Genomic DNA, 21484 nt, shown 5'->3' with positions numbered 1-21484 from the left:
CAGCTGTGCCACGTGACCAACAGGCAGTGGCTTCTCTCAGGGATGGAAAAGAGGAAGGAGCGTGTCGGCTGAGGAGCACAGCTGCCTCCACCACCCAGTGACACCTGTCAGCTGGGGGCCCGGCTGAGCGTTGCCAGCTGTGCAACTGCTATTTAGACAGTGAAGCAATGAGCTATAGATCAGGAAACACAGAGTTCACCAAGAGCTGAATTTGGAAAGAATCATAAATCAAAATAAATAACGGTCGTTCACATCTGGACTCGGGTCAGCTCCAGTGTTGGCTGGCAGCTTCCATCCGTCCACGCCCCCCCCCCCCCCCCCCCCCCCCCCCCCCCCCCGCCTGCTCGCCTCCAGCCAGTGAGCCCTCAGCCTGCCAATCTCTGTCCTGCTCCAGAGTCAGCGAGCAACCCCGGGGCCAGAGTCGGCGAGCAACCCCAGCATCAACTTTTGGGCAGATATGCATCAGTTGCAGAAAAAAAAAATGGGCAGACCTGCACTTTTCTTGGATCTCCCCAAAGGTGAAATGTGGGTGCAGACAAGCGAGGGCTGTGGTGAAGGCTGTGGATACGCCCTGAAGGATTCCAGCTACGAGTCTCCCTGGAACTTCCAGTGTTCTTCACTATCGACTGACTCGTTTTTCTCACTCTCCTGTGACCTGTACAGCATCTGGTGCATCTAGTCCAGCAATGGGTCAGCATTCTAGCAGACCCCAGCACCTTTTAACCCTTCAGTCCTCATGTGACCCAATCGAGTCAGCCTGTCTGCGCTCAACACCCCCAAGTATCTGCTTCACGGAACTTTTCCAGATCCTCCGGTGATCCCCCGTGCACATGGACCCGATAGAGTCTCTCGTGCTTACCCTGCTAACAGGAGCCTGGACCCTCCTGACTCACAGGTACCTTCGATATGACCTTCGTGACCCTCCGGGTCGTGAGCCAGTGCTGCCACTGTGCCTGGCCCCTCCGAGTCTCCATCCTGGCACAATAATCCCTCAGACCCTCCCTGCACAACTTCCCAACTAGCTTCTTTGCCCACAGTGTGGTGCTCGAATTTCCCCTTCTTGCAGTCCTCCTACTTGTCCTCTTCCCAGGTGCTTCACATGGCTCTGGCTCCCCTCACACAGATGGTAGAGCACCATCCCTCTATGCTGCGTGAATAAATTTGTCTTAACTTACAGCTAACCTTTCCCAACCCAAACTTTCATATCCTTGTTTAACATTCTTGTCATTATCTGAGCTTTATTTAATGGATTTCGGCGGGGGGGGGGGGGTGTCCTTGGTACATTGATTGTGCTCCAGCGGACAGGTGGATGCTCCACTGAAGTAGGAATTCACGATTTAAATTAAACCATTGCAGATTAGATCTAATGAAATTTTAATGACGCCCACGGGTGCGCTGCCGAGAGGTGAGCTGTTTTAAAAAAAGCGACGGCCGCACAGAAAAGAGGGATGGAAACCATCTGAAAATAACCGCAGACGGCTCCGTTTGGCTGGGAGAATCGTGCAGAGCGTAGAGCAGATCTCTTTATACCGATGACTAGGATACGTGTGCTGGCAGTGATGCTTGTGACCACGTTGGTGGCTACACACTCCCATTCTCCGTGGTCCTCCTTGCTGAGGGACAGAAACTGTAAGCTGCCGCTGGAGAGGACGTTGTGCTTACTCTTGCTCGGCTTCCCCACCTTCAGTGGACACAGAAGCAACAGTGATTATGGCGAACGGTCATTTCCACGCGCTACGCCGCCGCGTTCAGCTGCGCACCTTCCTCCAGGTGATGGTTGGTATATCCGGGTCTCCAGAAGCAGCACATGGAATAACTAGCTCTCTCCCAGCCTCCTGACGGTATTCCCCCCCAGGCCTTACATTAAAGTAAGGGGGATCCTGCGGAAACAGCGCGGGACGGCCACATTAGTCCATAACCAAATACGCGGAAAACGAAAACATGATTGACAAATCTACCTTTAGCACCAATGTGGCTGGGGGGGACATGCCCATGGTACCCAGGGCGTTGTAAGGCACACAGGTGTAGGTGCCCAGGGAGTCTTCGGTTGCCTCCGCCACCCGGATACTTCCGTCCGGCGTCAGGCTCCAGCCAGGGTACTGCAGGACAAGGACAAGGTGGTGTCAGAAGTGCTGGTTGCAGGGCTTTTTTTTACAGAACAATCCTGCAACACAGCATTAAAGTGGCACCAAGGTGACGATGATCAGAACACGGAAGTGCTAAAATGGTCGAAGATTCCCAGAAACAGATTCCAGATTGCATTCAGCACACAAAGGAGGTTTGAAGAGGGCTTTCAAAAGGTCGTCAGAAAGGTCATTTGATTAAAATCAAACCACTCCTGCGAAATACAAACGTTGATAGTCGGCGGCCGATGTTGAAAGCCGGTTTAAATTAGCTTAGCGCTCGCCGGAGCTACCTCAGGTACGGGGCAGCGAACGTTCCATCGTTTTAAATGCGCAGCAGTCTCTTTTGTTCTCTTGCAAATGAGGAGCGCGGCTACATAAACGCCTGACCTTCTCCACTCTGAGAGGATAACCATCTTTCTCCCATTTCACCGATGTCACTGGTGGGTTGGCGTCTACCGGGCAGCGGATGATGCCTGGCAGTTTCCGTGGGACGTAGATGACCGGGGGCATGTTGATCACTCTGGCAGGATCTGAACAAGAAGGAAAAGGTCAGCGTTAACGACGCGGCGTGCGGGAGCAAAATTGGGAGATTTGAGCCACTTTTCTTTCTGTCTTTTCTGTCAGACGCTGCAGGAAGAGGCTGCAGAATAGCGTGCGACATCGCAGCGCAGTGGGATTTATTGCCGCCCAAGGAAAGAAAACAAACAAACACAACCCAATCGATGACCCGCTGTGCAGCACGTTTGCAGCTGTTGAGGCCGCACGTTCATGAAGCCGCCTCTGTTTGAACAGTTGTCATTTGCGGTCCTGATGTGTGTCGTCGCGCGACCACAACAGGAAGTTCCTCTTGCTGCTGGGGCGGCACTCCCTCCTGTACGCTACTGTCCTGTGGACGTACCAGGAGTGATTCCGACACGCTTGGAAAGGGTTCAGACGATGCGGCTCGAGTGCGTTTGATGATGAAAATCGTTGCCCGCAGTGCTGAGCCCCCCCCCTTACTTCCTCACAATACAGCACAGTAATCAATGACCAGCAGCGAATTTGGGTGCAAATGAGCGAGAGTGGGAGGGGTCAGAGCTGCCGAACGGGAAGGTCAGTGTTTGATTTACCCGTCTGAGCCAGAGGCTCTGATACATTAGGTTTGGTTTCGCTAAAAACCAGAATTGAAAAAAAAAATGGTCAGAGCCGCTTCCTGCGCCCCCGCCTGCCTCGTGTGACCTTGAAATTTTAAGAAGGTTATTTCAGCTTCGCAGCATCCGGGCGCCGCTGCCAGGCTCCACACTGCTGCTGCTGCTGCTGCTGCTGCTGTCCTCCTCGCACAACTGCTCCGCCAAACCGCCTGCCCCTCCCCCTCCACTTTGTTGCTATGGCAACACTCACACTGAACAGTCAGGTGGGCCGACGCTGAGGGCGAGATGCCGAGGCTGTTGCTCGGGGTGCAGGTGTACTTGCCGGCGTCCTCTGGCTTGACCCGGAAGATGATGAGGGTGCCGTCGATGAGGATGCGCACTCGGAGCTTCAGGTCGCTGCGAGTGGGAGACACAGACGACAGGTCACACACACACACACGCACACACACACACCGACATGACAGGTCCAGCCTGTTTTCATTCTCCTCTCTGAATTACACCAACAAGCCATAAGAGAGCAGCAGAGAGCCAAAAAGCTCTGCGAGGATGACGTAAAGCACACACACCGGGTGCATCTCGCTCCTCTGGTACGTCCTTGATCTTCGCCTGAACCAGACGTGAGGACCGAGGAGGCACCGGGACGCTTTGAAACGAGACCTCTGCTGACCAGCAGCGCCCGTCACCTCTCAAGTGGATATTCAGAATTCCCTGATTCATCAAAATAACACTGGAGCGTGACGACAGATGACGGGATTTAATCTATTATTACGCTAAACGTTTAGTTATTGGTGTTTCATCCCGATCATTTGTTATGGATTTCATAAACGGAGAGGATTAGAGTCCAATAAAGGCACGTTCTCCGTCATTATTCTACCATTCAAACTGAACGCCTCATTCAAAGAACCAATGTCTTGTGACGTCAGTCGGTTATCACAATCAAAGTCATTTAGCGCGATCGATACACTCAGAACTATTATTATTAGCACTGTGATTGGCATCATTATAGCTGCCGTTATGGTAGCCCAGGAACAAGCAAGATACAACAATGAAACCGCTAAAGCAAATGCCCAGCTCAATGCTAGCACTTCTTTAGCAACTCAATGAAATATATCTGGAAGATATATAGACTGCCTTGCTTTGCCCGCAGCGAAAACAACACCAATTGGCTCCGTTCCATGAAAGCTGTCCAGGACTCGACTGGCTCCTCAGTACATTTTCTCAGTTAACAGTCATTCACTGTTTCTTCCTCCTCACTTGTTCTGTCTGTCACTTCGCTCAGCGTAAAAACCCTCCCAGGCTCTGGGGAGTCTGCAGAGGCCCTGGCTGCGTGTCAGATCATCGCCGCAGGAGGCGCGTGGTGGCACATGGCTTGAGTCACGTGATACCGTCATCAGAGCACGCTAACAGGCACTGTCAAGACAGAAGCCCCGCCAGGCTCGTTCTTGCTGGCTTCAGGGCTCCGACAAGCCTGGGAGCACACGCTAAAAATACAACCTGGACACGGGTGTCTGCGTCACAACTCTGAGACCACCAGCGCTCGCTGCGCCCCGCCATGAGGCTGATTTAATTGACCCTCCGTGCACGGTGCCTGCGATCAACCCAGGAATAAGCTAATATGTGTCACGGCTACAGCTGCAGCGCCACAGTAAACTGCTCATAACTACTTCTTAAAGTAGACGTTATCCTCCTCCCAAAACCAGGTGTAGGTCAGGTTGCCGGGATACGCCTCCGCTTGGCAGGTGAAGAGTGCATTCTGGGAGATGTTGACAGTGACGTTTTCTGGTGGAGACACGATGTATGGGGGCCCTAGGGGAAACACAGAGAACCTCTGGAAGTTACACTTGCAGACATGGTTACAAAAAAGCTGGCTTTCATTAACAACAGTCTGTCTCCTTTGTTACAATTTCAGCAATTTAGCTGCCAAGCATTTAAAGCACAAAGGGATTAAAAAGAACTAAAATGGAGTAGAGGCCATTCACTCCTAACAAATTGATTAAGCTACATTGAGAATAATTTCAAAACCATCTAGAAGGAGATACATGGGAAACGGCCTATTCGATAAGCTAACCGAAGCTAGGTGCTAACGCGAGACAAATACAGGATTGCTAAAATATTAAAACACCCCTCAATTACCTGAACAAACATAACTGGAATGGTATTTTAAAGGTCCCAGTATGAACAACAGTGTGCAAAAAACTAGATTTTCAATGGGCGACTAAGCTAATTTTACTACCCTGAGCCAGTCATGTGATCTTCGAGCCCCAGACTTCTCTTTTCCAGCATTTCCATGTCGGGGTGATGTGCTTGACAATATAAAGCTCCCAAAATCTCTTTGATCTATTCAATTTCTTCCCGAACTCATTCCTGTCAAATGGCTTTTAATGTGATTTTGGCTCACTTCACTTTACATCTACTTAAAATAGTCTCTGATTTGTTTCCTTCATGTTCTCTGCTTCCATTTTGGGGTTTGTCAGCATTTTTCCCCCCCTCCCCCCACAGAACGCGGAGAGAAAGAACACACGCTGTGTATTATTTACAATCTATCACTACGTCTGGTAAAACGCACCGAGCAGGCGGCGTTCGCCGTCAACCGCCCCAGAGTTTACGCATGCCTCGCATCGTTCGCTCCCAGAACTCCTGCTTTGCTCCGAACTCTGGACGAAAACCAGCAGAAGCCATAAAGGGTAAGCTGTCTTTCATGAGCGGGTCCAGATCCGGGCCCGCCGGGCGTTCTCGGCTTAACACATCAGGTGGGACTGCTGACGGCGCTGCGCGAGCATCTCACAGAGCAATTAGGGGCAGAATCACGACCCCGAAGACATCTGCTGGTTATTACTACTCATAAACACCAGTTTAACCACCATTCGGGGCATTTTAGAGGCTCCAATCAAGCCAGCGTGCATGTTTTTGGAGTGCGGGAGAAGATGCTTGAGCAGGGATCGAATCCCAGAACCTTCTTGGTGTGAGGCTCACCACGTTATCTATGTTTATGGTTCCAGGAACTCTGCAGAGGAACTCGCTTTGCGATGCTTTTCAGCCCCGGCAACTGCAGGAACCTGCTGGCGTTCGGGGGGGGGGGGGTCGACTGCTCCTTTTCTGACGACGTGCGTTTTTGTCCGGCGTGAATAAAAGTGCGGACGCGATTGGCTCGCCTCCCCGTTGAACGCGAACTGTTAAGCCTCTGCAGTGTCAGGAGTCTGAGAGAGCTGCAGGCTGGCATCACATCCATTTATCTGATCTGTGTCTAGCAGAAAGCCTGGTTAATGGACCGGAGACAGACAGCCACGTTCTCACACACCGCTCCTGTCGTACACACACATGCGCACGGAGCGCGGCCCCAGACTGAGCTATTGACTGGCAGATACTGACTCGGGAGGTATGTTACATACATCAGCACACCAGAGACCCGCACGGCTCGTTTTAAAACGCTGCCTCTGCCTATAAATAATGAACGCGCATCGCTTTAAAGACGCTCACGCGGCCTCCGGCTGCAGGGGGAACGCAGCACGACGTCGGAAAGATCACAGTACCTTGGACTAGCAAGCGGGTCGTGTGGAGCACCTCCCCCTGGTCACTGTAGGCCCGGCACGTGTACGCCCCTCTGTCATCTCTGGTGATGCCGAGGATGGTCAGGCTGCCATCGTGGACCTGGAGAGACAGAACGTGAGGCTCAGCGGAGGAGGACGTGAACGAATCGGCGTCGGGAGGGTTTTCCAAAGCGCGTCTGGGGGGTTCTCACTTCCTGTTTGCTGCAAAAATAAAAGGCTGTGAGTGAGACATTAGCCGATTTATCACCGAGGGATCTTTTGGCGGATTGATAAATGCAGAGCGGTGAAATCCACAGACAGCAAGCAAAGCAAATCCCAGCCTCACCGCAGAGAGCCTCCAGAGGTGAAGGAACCAGGGTGCTGCGTCAACACTCAGAGGCTCGCAGGTAACTTGGTTTTTAGGGAATAAAACCATGAACCATTTATTGCTCTTATTGATTGTAGGTTCCATCGCAACATAAAGCTGGAAATTTGCTTCGCCAGCTCCCAGTGATTCACTCCCCCGTCGCGCTATTGTGTTTTCCTCCTGGTTTTATCTTTATTTCTCCCCCGATCTCTGCAGTCTGTCACGGTGTCGGGGATAAAAACCTGTTAGCATGAGCGCCAACTCCAGCATCACCTGAACACCTAAACCCGGGGCTAAATCCAGACGGCAGAAGAGGAGGTAGCGCAGGGTTAATTTAAAAAAGAGAGAAAGAAGTGAAAAGGTGCGGACGAGGCGAGACAGAGTTCATCTCTGCTGCTTTTGTGCTGCGATGCTGAGCTGTGAGTCAGCAGACAGCTCTCCCTACCCGCATACAGTCTGTGGTTGCCATTTAACGGCACTTAAGGGCAAAAACTCGGCATTCCCGCCCAGGCTCCTCTCCTGTCCTGCATAACTGCCTTTAACACCCTTGTTTTATGGCTGCTTTTTATTCCCGCGCAAATAAATAAAGCAATAAAGCAAAGCGAGGAGGCGGAGGAGACGGCGCTTCTTCCCCCGCTGTCACCCCTCCTCCAAGCATGTCACATTCCTTCCTTTTTCCGTGACGTTACTGTGGATCCCGAAAGTGTGCGAGCAAACATACGCTCACTGACACACACACACACCTCCCGCTGTGGGAAGAGGCTCCGCAAAGTTTAAGGTTCACAGATCACACGCACCGCTCGTAAACGCCTGAACGTCAGCGTGAAGCTAGCATAGCAGCTCTCGCTGGCGATTTGCAGCTGGAGGGTAACATCCATATTAGGACTCATGTAATATTGATACAGAAGAGGGGGGATTAATAATGCATCACAATGTTGTCTAATCATTTATGGAGGAAATGGTGTTAAAAAGAGGCAACTGGAAGGCAAAATGGAAGAAAAACACACAATAAGCGGACGAGGAGGCCCCAGCCAGACGCTCCTGCGGAATCCGCTCGCCTGTCAGCGCCTGTATATTCAGAATTCCGAACAGTATTTTGACAAGCGCTCCTCGATGCGGGCGTGGAATCGAGGCTCCCGGAGCTCCTGAAGTTACTGAGTCATGTGTAATTGTGGGTTGAGTTGACTGTCATTGATTCCGTGCAAATCACACCACAAACCTGTCACTCCTATTGTGTTTACTGTTGATGTTTGTCATGCTGAAATGAGGCCCGGCGAGAGGCTGTAACAGGAATAATCAGGATAATCAGCCGTCGAGCGCGGTTAGAAATCAAACCCACCCGGCTGCTGTCATCCTCACCGTGTACTTTGCGTTGGTTACAAGCTCCTCCCCCTCTCTGAGCCAGCTGATCATTGGTTTGGGGTTTCCCTGGGCAGAGCAGCTAAGCAGAGTGCTTCCCCCTTCCTTCGCCTCCACATACTGCGGCGGCGTCGCTGTAAATGAAGGTGGGGCTGTGGAGAGAGTGAGAGTGGGGGACAGTTGACATTTTAACAGCGATGATTCAAAAGCTGCGATTTTAATCTGTGCGTGAAACAACGTCACGCTCAGCTAGTTCAGTAAACACATTATACAGCTTGTTAGCGTCCGTGTGCTAGCACCATGATGAGTTTCATTTGATTTTTTTCTGTAGCCATCGTAAACGTCTGTGTTTTTTATTGGGGGGGGGTTGGGGCTCGCTCTGGAGCTTTACCTCTTCTGTCAGGGTGTGAAACGCCGTCAGTCAGCCAAGTACCGTTCCGATTCTACGTACGTAAAGGGCCAATTACGCTCCAAGTGTACTTGCTCTGGTCAACAGATGGGACGTGTGTGGACGGGGGAAAGCTAGTCCCACTATACATCCCACTATACATCTGACCACAGGCAGCGACAGCAGCAGTGAGATGAGATGGTGGCGTCATCCTGCCCGTTTTATCGAGAACTGCTCCGCGTCCTTGGAAGTACTTCCAAGAAGTTCACAAACCCGTACTTGTGTACCCACAGTTGAGGAACCAATGAAGGTCTTATAATCTTCATTTTCATTCAAGATTGAATGTTTTCAATTCCAGCACCCATAACTCAGCAGGCTGGTTTTATCTTTTCAGGACAGAAATCCTCAGCTTTGTCGCTCACTGCGCATCTCAACCGTGATGCGTGTGTAGTACACACACACAAAAAAAACCCACCATATGGACACATTAAGGTTGTTGCATGATGAGATGAGGAGAGACAAACTACCCTGTGACACCGCTCCGCCTCCACCGATCCTTCATCTTGCTGCGGGCCGATAAACTGCACTTTCCTCAGCTGCGTTCGGCCTCTCGACAGAATATTTTAGTCATAAATCGTGGCCCCGCTCCTGCTCCAGCATGCCGCCACGGCCACACCCCAGCGTGCGGCCGCGGCATAAATAAAACGCCCATTTAGCAGATTTAGACAGCTGCCTGTCCCGTCTACCCTCTTGCTTTCTGATGCTCATTACATGATACGATACAGTAGATTAATGGGGGGCGCTAATAAACAGCGCGACAGGTTTATGCCTCTCAGATTTATGGGGTCCATGTGCCACCAGCTGCATTCGGCTGAGGACAATGCATCACTGCGGTCGCCAGGATCGGGCGTCTAGATTATAAACAGAGATTATGTTTGGAAACTGCAGCCGTTTTTTGGCAATTTAAGTGTAAAGGTGGGGCAACAGCAGGGGCATCAACCTGGGAGGCCTTTCAAGGTGGTGAAACCTGGGCAAAAACACGCCCCCCCACCTCTGGACGCGGTTAAAGAAGAGCGTGGAGCCCAGTTCCAATGTTGCTCTTCCTCTACCGCAGCGCACGCACACACGTACGCACGATGATGAGTCGGAGCGTGACGTTTCATTTTCATTCAACTTGTGCTCTTGGAAAACTGGAGCCGCACGGAGCGTCGGCATTTTGCTTTGTTTTCGAGGCTGAAACAAAGTGACGAGTTTGTTCTTTATTCCCCATCATTCCACGAGGAGCGAAGGTGGGGAGCAGGAAAAGGGAATAAAAACACTGTTGTTGCATTGTGTTGCGTTCCGCTGCATATTATAGCCTCGCTATGCTAATATTGCAACACTTTGCCTGCTCCGGAGTAATCTTTTGCCCATTATGTTGGGATCTGAGCGAGCGAAGGAGTGATTTTCCCTGCCATGCGTCCGGACCGATCTCTCGCATTCCCAATTTGTTTTTCCTTTGCTTTTGTTCTGTTGACTGCATGTCTGCTGATCTGGAGCGCTGCGGCGCAGTTGTCAACAGCGATCCGTCAAGGACCCTCGTTTATGATCGTCTCCCGTGACCCCTGCGTGTCAGACGGGCTGCGGGCAGATCTGAGCAGCGCGCTAATGCAGATGTGCCACATTTGAAATAAAACGCCGCCAACGTCCCTTTCGAGCCAACCGTGAGCATTTTGAGGAAGGAAGGGCGAGAACAGAGTCCGTTTACTACCTAAATCTGCACCGTCCAGAGGATGTCACTTGTCTCGCAGCCACAGGGGGGGACTGGAGGACAAACGGGTCACCCAAAGGTTGGGTTGGACACTTTCGTTTTGTTGTTTGGCTAATGTCCGCCCCACCCCTCCACCCAAAAAAAGCAAGGCTGCCGGCCTGGTGCATTTCATTTGATCTATGGAAGCGTGCTGATGGGTGGAAAGCGAAGAGAAGAGAGACGGACAGACGGAGGAGGGGAGGGGTGCAGGGAGACGGAGAGAGAGAGGGGCCTTAGTGTCTTCTTCAAACGCAAGGCTTTGCCATCTGACACCTGCCACCGAGTGGGCATGAATCCCCTGTCCGTTTGGCAGGAAGTTGGGGCCAGCAGACAGGAACTCAAAGGAAGAGTGTATGCAAATAGCAGCAGCCAAAGAAAATGGGTGCCCTCAGTGTCTGCGTGGGGGGCCAAATGAAAATGGCACCTGCTTCCCTCACAGACAGCCATTTAGAGGACAACAGTAGCATAAAGTCTCGATAGAAATTCCCATTCTGGAATAGAAAGAGACAGAGACAACCGCTGCCTGTGGTTGTTTGATGAATGAGCGGCTTCACATCCAAATGGAAGCGGCATAAATAACTGTACCAACAAAACAGCCGTGGCTGCAGCACAATGTCGGCTTATTGTATCTCTGCAGCTGGATCCAAGCACTTAATATGCAAAATACATACAGTGTGTGACATTTGGGGTTATTATTAGTTATGCTACATAAAGAGCTCAGTTTGCATTTAAAGACCTGACAGAGAGTAGCGGCGGGATGGGCAGCAGGAGTTGAGAGGGAATACTGATGAGCTGGCTACACACACACACAAACACACATTCTCGCTCTCTCTCACATACACACACACATTCACACACTGCTATCTTTGTGTGGACTTCCATAGACAAAATACATTCCCCAGGTTCTTATCCTAACCGTTACATCCCGACTAACGCCCAACCCTAACCTAAACACAACTCTTGACTTTAAAACTGTCTTCAACAGTCCTTTGAAGTTTTGAGGACCAGCCCCAACGGCCCCATTTCGTGAGTAGAATAAGGATTTTGATGCTCATTATGTAGTAATGACACACACACACAGACACACACATACAGATACATGAACTCCAAGTGTGCAGGTGACAGGAGATATTTCAGAACACACTTTATTGTTTCTCGACACACACGCCAGTGAACGCAGCCGAGTCCGCGTGCGCCAGTTTTCACACACGCGCGACAATTATTCACACACCGACAAACACACATGTTAAAGACGTTGATGGGTTTGGAACAGGATGGATTTGTGAGTGACGAGAACAAAAGCTCATTTTTACGGAAGAAGGTTAGAAGATCCCTCTTTAAGTTGCTGTCAAATTTGTAAGAAATCAAAGCTGAAGCCACAATGTTGTGTATTTTACATAATGTCTGATCAAGAACATCAAACAGATATCGGGCTGGTGAAAAGGTGAGAACAATAATGCCTCTTCAGCGTTTTGCTGCAGGGTTGAGACTCCAACCCGCTGGGGCGTTCCTAAAGGTTGACGCCACCTTAAACAGGACGCGGTCAACATCCCCCCAACCACACCAGCCTGTCATTGGAAGCTTCAGAACGGATCTTAAGCGGCTCCGTCACTCATTGCAGCAAGAAATCCCCTTAAGACCAGTGAGTCGATGCTCTGGTGGGACCGAACGGCTCTGAACGCTTCATGTTTTGACTTGTCTTCATTTTTCTCTCCCAAGACCGCGACGCTCACCAGCCACTGGGATTTTAAAGGCCTTTAAGATCACTTCTTTTGGCCTGGCTAGCATTAACATTGCACCCTGGAGAGGCCGTCACAGGTCACACACACGGTTCACTCGCACTTCTTTAGCATCTCTGTGCCACCCACAAAATGTCATGACGTAGATTTGTTTTTCCCCCTCCACACACCCACGAAGTGACTCAGAGGGCGCACGCTGTGGACCGGTGACTCACCGTTGACTGTGAGGTGCACCCAGCTGCCGTTGTGGAAGGTGTCGAACTGCTGTTCCAGCATCAGGACCCTGCACTCATACCAGCCCTGGTCCTCGGAGCGCACCGGGTCGATCTGGAGGGAGGCCTTCCCATGCAGAGAGGCTCTACCTGGGGACGGAGCCAGCGAGATGCTAATTATCACCCAATTAGATCGCTGAATAAACAAAGATTCATAGACTCAACTTTGTTTCCCTTTAAGGAGATTTTAAAAATCAGTCCATTAGCATAAAAATGATATTAGTAAAAAGGATGGACACTAGTTAGCATCAAGCTAAACGCATAGCTTGTATCCAAAAATGAAACATGACCCCACCGACCCTCGTCTAGTATCACTGAAACGTCGGGGGGAAAAAGGCATTCCTGAAGATGTTGAAGGTGTATTTGAAATGTTGATTTGGAAAGAAGACGCTGATGGACAAATTCAGATCTGGCTTCAAAACGAGCCAACAACCTTTCAGGGATTCATCCACCGGAGGCCTGAGCTGGATTAAAACGGAGCTTCTGCTGCGACTGCAAGGAGAGAAACCAGCCTCGCACCTCATGAAAATCATCTATTTCTTATGAATCTTCTGCTTCTCGCAGGGTTTTTTTTTTCCTGCCTTCAAAGCCGAGGATAAATTGGAATTCTAAAAGCTGCAAATCAGGAGGGATGAGAGAAGTTCAGGAAAGCGGGCGTGGTGAAACCTTCAGCTGTTAAGCTGTCTGTCTTCAGGCTCCCAGCCCTCTGCTCACATGGCTGCCTCTGACGGGCCGACAGACTCCACACGCCTGCCTCGGCTCCGCTTGATGACCGGCCTCCCATTTTTCTAAACTTTGATGTGGAGATGCTGTGAGCTCTGCTTCCTGTTGGACTGGCAGACAAACACGGCCTCCAGATTCACGGGTCTTCCGATCGGCGCCTTAATTGGGACGGACAACTGACGTATTACTTGCGGAGGATTGATGCGGTGAAGGGGAGGAGAATTCAAAAGCTCCCGTTTGTCAAGAACAGAGACAGCGTTGCTGTAAACACGAGTGTAACCACGTCAGCCCCCCCCCCCCCTCCTCCCCGGAGGAGATATGGGAGCAAAGAGAGCAGGTAGCACCTTGCTCAGGTGGAGTGAAACCTGAAAGAGGGAACGTGAAGAGTGATATTTACACATGGCGCCCATCCGCAGTTAACAGTACGCATTAGGAAATACTCCTGGGATTGGTTCAGATTTGCAGAGCCGGGGCTGCAGCGGGGTTAAAAAGATGGGAATATCTGCCTGCCGCAGCCCCCCCACCCCCCACCCCCCGCCCGACAGCACCGCCTCCTCCCGCCCACACGGACACAACGGGGGGCTGCGTGTCCTCCTCTCCGGACCGTCGCGGCTGCGACTCGATGTCCGCATAATCATTTTGGTCCTTTACGGAGGCCAAGAAATTCCGTTTCACCTCAATTCTACAAATCCAAACGGCGCTGGTGCAGAAGCTGCGGCTAAAGCTGCTGCAGAGGGAGATGCGATTTTGGTTTTTTCCAATAGCTTATCCCAAAGCAGGATGAGCTGACGCTAAAAAAGCTGATTTATCACCACGCGAGTGGGGAAAACACAGCTGTTTAACCAACGTTGGAGTTTTGAGTGGCAGAACGAACGGAGATCCCGAGCTGCACGGCGGATTTCCCACAATGCAGTTTGGGGACAAATCTTCAGTCCTAGCTAAGTTTCAGACCCTGCAGACCAGGACTGACCATCAGCCGGGCGGACTTTTACTAAACTCTGCAGCAATTCCGCAGTGTCGGAATATTTAGGATTGCCGGCCCCTCAAGTCCGGCCCCCTTCCGTGTAATCCCGCTCGCCTCCAGCAGCTGTGTGATGAAATAAGCCTGCATTTAATCGACCCGCCAATTTCATTCATACCAAGTGATAACAATTCATGGAAGCGGCCCAAATGAGCTCTGAGACCGCGCGGCCCCCGAAGAGGATCGCATAAGCCGGAGTCCAGCGATGTCGGCGTGACGCTGTCGCCGCGTGCACATGCAATTTCCCCGGAACTACTATAATCTGCGTAGTGAGGCTGGCCGTATTAACGCCACATCTGGTCGCTGGTAATTCCTCAACAGTGGACTTGACACCCCGCCGCCGAGGCTAGTCGGAGCCCGAGAGCGTGCTGCCGCTTGTCGAGGGGTCGCGAAGGCCACAGCAGCATAAGGGCCTTGTCGCTAAGTCCCGCCTGTATTTCGCCAGGTCAGGTGTGGAATTCGCTTTAAAATAAGGCAGGAAAAGCGAAGGAATCATCCTGACCTCGTTCTGACAGCTCGCCGTCTTGTCAAAGACGCCTTTCTTTGGATTGCTGCGTTCCAAGCGGCGTGGACGGGGGCCTGCGCGGCGGCGTGATTATGTGGCGATATAATGAGGCTGATTCCAGCGCTGTCAATCAACATCTTTAATTTAAAGTCAAATCAAATATGAAATGGGCTGGGAGGAGGGGGCGCCCGCTGCGGTGAATCCATAACGAGACGGTTAAACCGCTAGTCTGGCTCTGGCCAAACATAACATTAAGCTAATATGGATTCAATAAGCAATTATAATGTGGCAATTAATGGGCTCTGGTGGTGCAGGTAGGCAGCTAGCTAAAGATAAAAGCTAAGCGTCTTACCAGTGTACTCTGGATCCACATGGGGAGGGTAGAAACGGAAGTTGATGAAGAAGGGAATAGGCACTCCGAACTTGAACCATTCCACCACATACGGAGGCTGCTGGCCGTCCAGGGGAGGGGACACGTCGCACCCCAGGATCACGCTCTCTCCGGCGCGGGCTGTCACAAACCGGGGCTCCTCTCTCACTCCGTGGGCACCTGAGGAGGGAGGAAAAACAGTGTAAATAAAACAAGAGACAAAGGTGAAGGCATCCTCTTTAGAAATCGCCGGGGCTGCTTAACATCGGATAATTGGGTGTCAATTAAAAGCAGCCTAATCAATTTCCCCAAAGCACAAAGCCGCGTTTATCTCGATGTGGCCTACATGGAGGTGGAGCGCACAGGTAAAGCTTCTCCCTTTCATCGGCTTCGCTCATCCCATCACAGAACAGCCGTCACCTGCATCTGTTGGCGAGTGCTTTGTGGTTTTGCCACGCTGGACGATAAACGAGCTGCCAAAGGGGGCCTCCATTGATCACGGCTGGCTGCCGCTCAGATAAGCTGCAGCGCCGCCAGACCTGGCGATTAGCCACGGGCGCCCAGGCACGTTGCCGAGCGCTGACCTCTCCCAAGGCTGAAAGGTCGGCATACCTGTCTCTTCTGAAGACCCGCTCCGGATTTCCTCCCGCCCCCGCTCCCCCTGAACTGGCTGCATATGCACCAGTTTTGGGCGGGGGGGGGGGGGGGGAGGTGCTGATGTATCAGAAACAGCAGCTGAATAACTTGACCTGTCTAATTAACGGAACCAACCCCATTAACCGTTAGAGGAAACATGGGGAGAATTGCACCAGATTCATCTTAAAATCCAAATATTGTGACTGGGCACTCACAACAACAACAACAAACCCCTATCAGGACTCCAGCCGCCAACCCCCCCCCCCTCCAAAGGCCATGTGCGTCGCTCAGCGATTGTGTTTACCACTTTAATCTGCAGCATCCTGTGACCGAGTTAATCCACTTTATTCGTTTCAGCCAGTGCGGATTCTGGACTGAAACAGAGCAGATTTAATCAAATTACACTGAAAAGAGGCTGAATGTGGTTCTGCCAGTTATTCAGTCCTGGAATCTGCTTTGTCTTCATGTGCTGCCTTAATCTCTGCTGAGAAACCGACGCCATGTTCATGACTCTGCACATGACCCACATGTGAATGCAAAAACCGGCCCGGGTCTCAATGTTGACCCGGAACGGGATTACCGCCCAACAAATCTGTTGAGCATCGGCTGGGAGTTCATTCCCCATTTAAACTGGAGTGAAGGGAGCCGGTAGTTGGAATTGCTGAGAACATTTCTTTCTTTTCTTTTCTGCAGAATGCACAACCCTGCATTGCAATCTTGCTCCGAACCTTCGGCCTTTCCGGGCTCTTCCGCGTCCCTTCCGCATCCATTCGCCAAAACAGTATCATAAATCCACTGAGGGAGTCTGAAACTTTGATCCCACCTGAACCAATCAAAGACGGAAAATTAGAGTTTATTTGAATGTGAGAGTGTGTTCACATGAGTTTGGTTCGAACTCTATTTGGTTACCGAGCAACAATTTGTCGACTAGTTGCGTCTGACTGATATGATCGGTGCCCCCCCCCCCCCCCCTCCAATTTGAACTCTTTAATCCGGCAACTCTTCCTGCTTTCAGCTCGGATCGGAGCGTTGGGTCGGTAGAAGTGGATTAGCTGAAGGGAAAATATTACTGGATGTCACAGAAAACCTAATATTTAAGCTTCAGGATACAACTAGAACGCCACTGTTTGGGTTTAGTTCTGCGCTATTCTCTTATACTTGGATAACCGTAGAAACCACGCCGGTTTTCCGAGCTCAGCTAGCCTGCGGGAGAGGTTACAGGTTCACAGCTCAGATATGTTTTAACACACCAGCCTGAGGTCCAAGAAAATCCCGTCTCCGAAGCCCCCAAAGCTGCATTAGATATGAACCCGCAGCCCAACCGCCGAGCGTCTTCCACCGTCACTGCTGCACCAGCCTGACGGCTTCCAGGATAAAACAAAGATCAGGATCAGGTCCACACTGAGGAACACTGGAGGCTTTGTTTGGTTTCAGTAAGCAGAGTCACTTGATGCGGAGCTCAGGCTCTGGCGTAGAAATCCATTGTTTTCTCGGCAGACGGTTCGGGTTGCAGGCGTTTGTCGGCTCAGGTTTCGGCCCGGTGTTCCTCTCTCCTTCATCCTGCTGGTGGTGTGACTCCGACACGGAAAGACCCTCAAGCCCATCTCCACAAGGGCTTTCTAGTTCCCACTCAGGTTTATCCGGGGTTAAATACCTGCGCCCTCACCTGGCTGTGAAAAGGCATACAGCACCACACCAAATATAAATAGAGCTGTAAATGTAAGCCGATTGATATATTTGAGAGTTGATGGTGATTCATGATCACGTCGCCACTTTAAACGTCAAAGGACCTGGAGCGGAGACGGCTAGAAACCCTCCCGTGGAAATCAGTCCGCTAAGATCTGCATAAATCAGGCCTCTAATAAATCCGGAGGGCCGATATGTTTTATACATCTACCCTTGGTGGAGACGGGATTTACTGCTAACAATTCAATCGCAAATCAACCGCCTGTCAAATCAATCATCGGTACGACGGAACCTCGGTGTACGAAAGCAAAATACAGAGGGGGGATAATTCTTCATTGTTAAACAGGCCGTGTCGGTGTAATTCAATGTAATTAGCCCGCAATAATTACTAATCTGCGCATATTTCTTTTCTGATATTGACATAGCTTTCTCCTCCCTTTAGCACCCGACTGCTAGCAAGCTCTGCTAGTAATCTGAAAGTTTTTAGAATTCATCACAATTAGATTGATGAAACCAGTGCTAATTTTATTTTAGAAGTGACAAATAACCCAAGGGAAACCAGACTTCTCTGAAAATAGTGGAAAAGAGCTTCAACCTCCATGTGCAGTGGGTAGCACCAGCCGTTAGCAACAAACAGGAATTGGGTGGATTCTTTGAGTGCCGTCTCACTCATCCTAATTTTCGCAGTGTTCGGACGAATCCTGTCACGTCACTTTGCTTCTTTTTGCTGCGTTAATCCTGCTTCCCGCGCTGTAATTGGAGCAAATCTGCGAGCGGGCTAAAAATATCATATTCTCTCTGGCATCTACAGCTTTTAATTCCCATAACTCTGCAGAATAGTTCAGCCTCGAACCAAAATCCTTCTCTCTAAGCTCCACCTCAAGGCCTCGAACTGGTCGTAGTTAATGCATTTGTGCGATGAATCACATTTTTGCCGACCAACGGAAAACCAACGGAAGGTGCCGGGATGGAGGCTGGAGACGCTCACGAATCTCCTAAAAGCTAAACTGAACCCGTCAGTTTGAGGAACAAAGGAAGCCTCCGCTCACAACTTTGCATGGGTCACATTAACTTCATCCTGGAATTTTAGCATTTATCACAGATTTGTACTAAAAGGTCATTTTGTTGGGCGAGTTTGCGATACCGGGCGTGCAGAAGCTTGGACTGGACAAAGGCTCAAGGGCGCCAGCCACGAGGCTGGATGGGCCACTGACAGGGCGGTAATTGAATGCCAGCCTGCGCGTGCTGAAGGTCACATCAGCCAACAGCGTGCGTGTGGCTGTGTGAGGACGTCAGTGTGCATCGCATCTGTAAAGCAGAATATATGTAAGCAGAAGCACAGCAAAATACAGACTCAGCGAGTTAAGGCCCCAAACCCCCATCAGATATTATCCAACTCTTCTGTTGCCAGTAATTAAAACTGGATTATTAGTCATAAAATCACCTTTAATGTATCCACTTTAGGCTAACAGTTGATATTGTCGATGTACTTGTGTCTGATTATTGAAGTACTTCTGTTTGTCTTTTATCATGCTAGCGCTGCTAAAATAACACAATTCTAGACAAGTATTCTATAAACCCAGACTAAAAGTTTGACATCAGCAACATTAAGCTCCAGTTCTAATTGGGACTGGCGGGACTGACGACCCAACGAGAACCAGGCGGTCAGGAAAAAAGCTGGCTTTCCCATAACGCTGCAGGCCCTGTTTGTGATGAGGCTCTGCTGGGACCGAGGGAGGAGAGGTGAGGGGGCGGGGGAGGCGGCATCGGCAGGAAGAGCTGGCACATGCCCAGGATGGAGAGCGTGCCATCCGCAGCCTGAGCGCACGGAGCTGCACCGAACAGGAAGGAACATTTTCAATTGTTAATCAGTGAATAAGAGAAATCTGAGTTGAGGGATGATGCAACGCTGCTAAAAACGGGTGAGTGCGGCCCGTCGCTGTGATCAGATGTGGATAAAGCACTTCAAGTTTCAGAGAACGTCCCCGTCTCTTGAAGGAGCCGGATGAGACCTCATCTTCATCCAAAACTACCCTCCAGTCCAGAAGGAGGAGGGCTCTCAAAGCAGGTGGGAGAAAAGTGGCCCGCGAGAAGGGAATTACGGACGGAGCCCAGCTGGCTGAGAGCCCATCTGATGAAAAAAAACTGTCCCTAAACAGGTCTGCCGTTTCCAGCTGAAAGGAAGTCCTCCAAATGCACCACTTCCTGCTACCAGCCAACGGCATTTGAGCCACAATATCCTGTCAGGTCTGTTTTACCAAATCGGAAATTAGTTTAACTCATCATTTACAGAGGCTAATCCACAGGCTAATACAACAGCTCACTGCAAATTCCAACACTTCCCACATTCCCACACAACAGGGGAGTTCGGCAGAAAAGTGACGCTCGACGGGAATAACGACCGCACACATTCAGCCTAAAAAGGGTTCTGTATTCAATGAGCAACATCGCGGTGTCACGCTTTCAGTGTAAGACCTCCGTTTGAGTCGTAAATCTTGTTTGAACACTGCGCAAAGGCAGAGAATAATCTTTCCGTTTTATTCATTCGGAGCAACAAAGCGCACCATAAATCCCAGCCGCCTGCATTTCATTGGCCGGAGCAGCGTCTCAACATAACATTTTACGATGATGCAGCAAAGAGTCGAAAATAAGTCGGGAAAATCTTCGCACGGCACCGGCAACCAAGGGAAGAGCTCTTCTAGGTCGCTGCAAACCAATAACAAACCAATAAATCCCAACTGTAATTTCAAGACCGCGAACGCATCATCTGATACCACTATTGCTGACAGGACGCCAATCGGAATGGTCTGTTTGATCCCTACTTTAACGACATCACCCAAACTAAAGGACCCGCCTTAATTACGAGGACGCGGATGCATCAAATAACCCTCAACTTAGTTTAGTACCCTGTTTGCCAAGATGGCTTCTGTGACTGATTTAGCCACATGTTCAACACTTCATTTGCACCTCTGTTCAGATGTTCGCCTCTGTCTGTGCTGAAGAGACCCCCCGCGTCTTTACAGGCAAAAATAAGATCTATGTCTCTAAAGAAGAACCGACACCCATCTCCTGGTTGCTTCTGAAGTCTGACCAGTGTCCATCCCAGTGCTAGTCCCTCACAAACTTCTCTTCCTCACAGTTCCTTCCTTGTGGCAGACACCGCTTGGCTGTGTTCCACCATTTTATGCTCTCAAAATCCAGCAGGATGGGACCACGCTGGCGCTCGGCTCAGAGCTAAAGCAGATGACAGCTTTCAACACAAAGGAATATGGCCCGGAGCTCACCATCGGGTTCATCACAAGTGCCATAACTTCATATGACATTCTGGAGAGACGGGAATTCATTTTGCTGCACTTAACTCGGTGTTTATTGCTTGCTTGATCTGTACAAAACTCTGCAAAAGTAACTTCCTGGAGTATCTTCCCAGCATTGCCAGAGATGAAACTAGTGGAATATGAATAAAAATGGGTTCTCTTCTTAAATCAATGCTTTATATGGGTTGAATAAAATTGGAACTGGGGTTCAGGATGGAACTTAGCTGTGCTAGCGCATTCTCGATGCTAATACTAATGACCTCATGGTTGTACTTTTGAGTTGAGCACAAAAGACAAACATGCATCAGTGTCCTCCAGGAAACTGAGATTCCCACTTATTTCCTACCCCATTGTCCATCGATTATGCACCAAGCATGAAAAGATTAACGTTGCATCATTACATGCAAGACAGCGTGTCAGTTTCATTGTTGTCAGAACAGGAGAGGAAAAAATTAGTTGGCTTTCATTTCAGAGACAAGCTGTGGCGGTTGTTGGGGTTCAGACGTTATATTCTGGGACGCTGAACATCCGC

General features: G+C 50.4%; 1 protein-coding gene across 5 annotated transcripts in view; it reads right to left on the bottom strand.

The window, feature by feature from the left end:
- igsf9ba (immunoglobulin superfamily, member 9Ba) overlaps positions 1-21484 on the bottom strand; it is a 33615-nt gene that overhangs the window by 10642 nt on the left and 1489 nt on the right. For all 5 annotated transcript variants that reach the window (XM_029843880.1, XM_029843881.1, XM_029843883.1 and 2 more), the window contains exons 2-11: positions 15299-15496; positions 12641-12787; positions 8510-8661; positions 6787-6904; positions 4921-5062; positions 3507-3652; positions 2514-2656; positions 1959-2099; positions 1761-1880; positions 1531-1681 (exon numbers count right to left, since the gene is read on the bottom strand). In XM_029843880.1, coding sequence (XP_029699740.1) covers positions 1531-1681; positions 1761-1880; positions 1959-2099; positions 2514-2656; positions 3507-3652; positions 4921-5062; positions 6787-6904; positions 8510-8661; positions 12641-12787; positions 15299-15496 — 1458 coding nt within the window. The remainder of the gene's footprint in view (positions 1-1530; positions 1682-1760; positions 1881-1958; positions 2100-2513; positions 2657-3506; positions 3653-4920; positions 5063-6786; positions 6905-8509; positions 8662-12640; positions 12788-15298; positions 15497-21484) is intronic.

Source organism: Takifugu rubripes, chromosome 11 (assembly GCF_901000725.2).
Source record: "Takifugu rubripes chromosome 11, fTakRub1.2, whole genome shotgun sequence".
In the NCBI taxonomy this organism is placed as follows: Eukaryota; Metazoa; Chordata; class Actinopteri; order Tetraodontiformes; family Tetraodontidae; genus Takifugu; species Takifugu rubripes.
Note: the sequence above shows the minus strand (reverse complement) of the source record. Positions and strands in the feature narration are given on the sequence as shown.